We start from the raw sequence: 5,000 nt of genomic DNA on the forward strand, positions 1-5,000 counted from the left end.
AAAGTGCATTCCCAAAGTCACGGTCGTACGTTATTTTCCTGCACTGTGATCTATAAGTGATTCCAGCAGCGCTGCATGCAGCATCCTCAAATCTGCTGACCAGCGCAATACACACACACACACACACGCCCACACGCACACGCACACACACACACACACACACACACACACACACACACACACACACACACACACACACACACAGTATGTGTGTTCGCTCCAAGAGATGTATGTTCTTTGAGATGCATCAGACGCAGCCTCGCTAACAAAAAGACATCTGTAGGAAATCTATACTGTGTGTGCGTGTGTGTGTAGGTGGTATACAGTAAAGAGAAAGAGAGAGAAAGAGGAAGAAAGAAAGAGCAAGCCCCTCCACTCCCACACACTTGTTCCCGCTGTTAGCATGGCAGGCTAGCTGCCTAGCACTGGATCAATTATGGTCATATTCTATAACCTGCTTAGAATGCTAGTGCTAGCAGGCTAACAGGGCTCAAAGTGACATGATGTCAGCAGAGCCGACGAATTAACATACTCTTTGTGATGATGTCATCAGTAGAATCCTCCAATCAGCCCTTTCAGACTCTCTGGATGAAGCAGGAGTTGGAGCATTGCAAAGTGGCAACATCTGTCCCTCCACGGTTGAATGTCTCTACTCCTCTATCGACTTCATGAAGCAGAGCAGAGCGCTAGAAAAGTGTGTTCACTTCTTGACTCAACGTCATGTCTGTGCTGAAGTTTGACAGCAACAGAAAACTTCTTCATGTGCAGTATTATTTAGAGTAATACACATCACTCTGGAGGTTCTGGGGTCTGGGTGCCGATACAGACGACCCAAGTGAGGTTCCACTGCAGGGATTCTGGCCTGGAGCCATATAGAAGGATAGGGGTCAGGAGCTTTAGAGAAGGAGTGAGGAGCCTTATAGAAGGATAGGGGTCAGGAGCTTTAGAGAAGGAGTGAGGAGCCTTATAGAAGGATAGGGGTGAGGAGCTTTAGAGAAGGAGTGAGGAGCCTTATAGAAGGATAGGGGTGAGGAGCCTTAGAGAGGGAGTGAGGAGACTTATATAAAGATAGGGGTGAGGAGCCTTTGAGAAGGAGTGAGGAGCCTTATAGAAGGATAGGGGTGAGAAGCCTTAGAGAAGGATAGAAGTGAGGAGCCTGAGAGAAGGAGTGAGGAGCCTTATAGAAGGAGTGAGGAGCCTTATAGAAGGATAGGGGTGAGGAGCCTTAGAGAAGGAGTGAGGAGCCTCATAGAAGGATAGGGGTGAGGATCCTGAGAGAAGGAGTGAGGAGCCTTATAGAAGGATAGGGGTGAGGAGCCTTAGAGAAGGGTCGAGGAGCCTTATAGAAGGATAGGGGTGAGGAGCCTTAGAGAAGGAGTGAGGAGCCTTATAGAAGGATAGGGGTGAGGAGCCTTAGAGAAGGAGTGAGGAGCCTTATAGAAGGATAGGGGTGAGGAGCCTTAGAGAAGGAGTGAGGAGCATTATAGAAAGATAGGGGTGAGGATCCTTAGAGAAGGAGTGAGGAGCCTTATAGAAGGATAGGGGTGAGGATCCTTAGAGAAGGAGTGAGGAGCCTTATAGAAGGATAAGGGTGAGGAGCTTTAGAGAAGGAGGGAGGAGCCTTATAGAAGGATAGGGGTGAGGAGCCTTAGAGAGGGAGTGAGGAGCCTAATAGAAGGATAGGGGTGAGCAGCCTTAGAGAAGGAGTGAGGAGCCTCATAGAAGGATAGAGGTGAGGAGCCTTAGAGAAGGAGTGAGGAGCCTTAGAGAAGGATAGGGGTGAGAAGCCTTAGAGAGGGAGTGAGGAGACTTATAGAAGGATAGGGGTGAGGAGCCTTAGAGAAGGAGTGAGGAGCCTTATAGAAGGATAGGGGTGAGGAGCTTTAGAGAAGGAGGGAGGAGCCTTATAGAAGGATAGGGGTGAGGAGCCTTAGAGAGGGAGTGAGGAGCCTAATAGAAGGATAGGGGTGAGCAGCCTTAGAGAAGGAGTGAGGAGCCTCATAGAAGGATAGAGGTGAGGAGCCTTAGAGAAGGAGTGAGGAGCCTTATAGAAGGATAGGGGTGAGAAGCCTTAGAGAGGGAGTGAGGAGACTTATAGAAGGATAGGGGTGAGGAGCCTTAGAGAGGGAGTGAGGAGACTTATAGAAGGATAGGGGTGAGGAGCCTTAGAGAAGGAGTGAGGAGCCTTATAGAAGGATAGGGGTGAGGATCCTTAGAGAAGGAGTGAGGAGCCTTATAGAAGGATAGGGGTGAGGAGCTTTAGAGAAGGAGGGAGGAGCCTTATAGAAGGATAGGGGTGAGGAGCCTTAGAGAGGGAGTGAGGAGCCTAATAGAAGGATAGGGGTGAGCAGCCTTAGAGAAGGAGTGAGGAGCCTCATAGAAGGATAGAGGTGAGGAGCCTTAGAGAAGGAGTGAGGAGCCTCATAGAAGGATAGGGGTGAGCAGCCTTAGAGAAGGAGTGAGGAGCCTCATAGAAGGATAGAGGTGAGGAGCCTTAGAGAAGGAGTGAGGAGCCTTATAGAAGGATAGGGGTGAGAAGCCTTAGAGAGGGAGTGAGGAGACTTATAGAAGGATAGGGGTGAGGAGCCTTAGAGAAGGAGTGAGGAGCCTTATAGAAGGATAGGGGTGAGGAGCTTTAGAGAAGGAGGGAGGAGCCTTATAGAAGGATAGGGGTGAGGAGCCTTAGAGAGGGAGTGAGGAGCCTAATAGAAGGATAGGGGTGAGCAGCCTTAGAGAAGGAGTGAGGAGCCTCATAGAAGGATAGAGGTGAGGAGCCTTAGAGAAGGAGTGAGGAGCCTTATAGAAGGATAGGGGTGAGAAGCCTTAGAGAGGGAGTGAGGAGACTTATAGAAGGATAGGGGTGAGGAGCCTTAGAGAGGGAGTGAGGAGACTTATAGAAGGATAGGGGTGAGGAGCCTTAGAGAGGGAGTGAGGAGACTTATAGAAGGGGTGAGGAGCCTTAGAGAGGGAGTGAGGAGACTTATAGAAGGATAGGGGTGAGGAGCCTTAGAGAGGGAGTGAGGAGACTTATAGAAGGATAGGGGTGAGGAGCCTTAGAGAGGGAGTGAGGAGACTTATAGAAGGATAGGGGTGAGGAGCCTTAGAGAGGGAGTGAGGAGACTTATAGAAGGGGGTGAGGAGGTCAGAGTCAAACCACTGCTCCTGCATTGGGAGGAGCCAGTTGAGGTGGATCATCTGGTCAGGACGCCCCCTGGTGTGGTGGTGGAGGCACACTGGGTCAACTGGGGGGAGACCCCAGGGCCAACCCTGGAGCCTCTAGAAGAATTATATCTCTGTTACCATGGGAACGCCTCAAAATCCCACAGGAAAAGCTGCTGGGAACAGGACGTCTGAGCTCCTCTGCTAAGACACTGCATCCAAGACCCAGACCCCGAAAAATGTCAAGAGGATGGATGGATGGATGGATTGATGGATGGATGGATGGATGGATTGATGGAAGGATGGATGGATTGATGGAAGGATGGATGGATGGATGGAAGGACGTATGGATGCGTGATGTTTGAGAAGAGAATGGAGTGCACAAGGCGCCCACACACACAGCCCACTCTGTACCTTACGGCGGGATGAAGTGAAGCCTTCAACCACCGGTCACTGTGTGTGTGTGTGTGTGTGTGTGTGTGTGTGTGTGTGTGTGTGTGTGTGTTGTATGTGATCGATGGCTGTATGCTGACAGGCTCTTTACATTACCTATTGTTAGCGATCGACAGAATGCTATAGATTCCACTGCGCTCTCTCTCTACCTTCCTGCCACCCTCCCTCCCTCTCTCTCTCTCTCTCTCTCTCTCTCCCTCTCTCTCTCTCTATCTCCCTCCCTCTCCCACTCTCTCCTCCTGCATGTCGGCACTTTTTAAAGGTCACGTTTACCCCCCTTCGTTCCCTCCATCTCTTCCTCTGTCGTCTGTCTGTCTCATCCTTTCACCTACGCTCTCCCAGTATGATCTTTCATCATTTCATCAAAGCACGACCTGGAGTATGTGAGTGTCTGTTAGAGTGTGTGTGAGTGTGTGTGTGTGTGTGTGTGTGTGTGTGTGTTCATTCAGAGTGTCTAGCTGTGATGGAATTAGAGCAGATCTACTATCGATGACAAACCACATTCACAACACCTGTCTTTCTCTCTGTCTGTCTTTCCATTATGAAGGTATTTATGTTGTAAACTCCATGTGAGAACGTGTGTGTTGAAATGTTTCTGCTTCCGTGTTCTGAAGCTTCTGCGAACCTTCGTACTTGAGTTGATTTTCAAGTTGAATCACAACTTTGTAGCTGTAATCACATTTTACACCATGTGAGCCAGTAGCTGAGCACAACGCGAGAGAAAGAGAGAGAGAGAGAGAGAGAGAGAGAGAGAAACAGAGAGAAACAGAGAGAGAGACAGAGAGAGAACTTACTTTGTGAAACTCGTACTAGTTCCGCCACAGTAAAAACACCCGGCGTCACAAAACTGTCCTGGAAGCCCATGTGACCTGAGAGAGGGGGGGGGGGGCAGACAGACAGACAGAGGGAGGGAGATGGATCAATAAGAATCTTTATTAATCAAATTTATTAATAAAATACAGTCAGAAGACAGGTGATGTTGAGTTGCAGTACACAAATTTGTGCTGTTAATGATGCTCGTTCATACAACTCGCCTGCGCCACGCACTTCCACAACCTTACATGGGCCTTACTATTTCAGCAGCCAGTACCTCTTGCCCTACCTGATTTTCTTCCTGCTTTGTTGACTGCTATGCTGCATGTCCGCTGCCTGATTTGCTTCCTGCTTTGCTGCCTGATTTTCTTCCTGCTTTGCTCCCTGATTTACTTCCTGCTTTGCTTCCTGATTTGTTTCCTGCTTTGCTGTCTGCTTTGCTTCCTGATCTGTTTCCTGTCTGCTCTGCTGCCTGATTTGCTTCCTGCTTTGCCGCCTGATTTGCTTCCTGCTTTGCTCCCTGATTTACTTCCTGCTTTGCTTCCTGATTTGTTTCCTGCTTTGCTGTCTGCTTT

At 49.2% G+C, this 5,000-nt stretch overlaps 1 protein-coding gene across 3 annotated transcripts in view; it reads right to left on the reverse strand.

Annotated features, from left to right (window-relative positions):
* The window catches only part of nfia (nuclear factor I/A), a 67,990-nt gene that overhangs the window by 20,550 nt on the left and 42,440 nt on the right, over positions 1-5,000 (reverse strand). For all 3 annotated transcript variants that reach the window (XM_080002818.1, XM_080002816.1, XM_080002817.1), the window contains exon 4: positions 4,407-4,481. In XM_080002818.1, the coding sequence (XP_079858944.1) occupies positions 4,407-4,481 (75 nt within the window). The remainder of the gene's footprint in view (positions 1-4,406; positions 4,482-5,000) is intronic.

Source organism: Zeus faber (genome assembly GCF_960531495.2).
Source record: "Zeus faber genome assembly, chromosome: 1".
NCBI classification, from domain to species: Eukaryota; Metazoa; Chordata; class Actinopteri; order Zeiformes; family Zeidae; genus Zeus; species Zeus faber.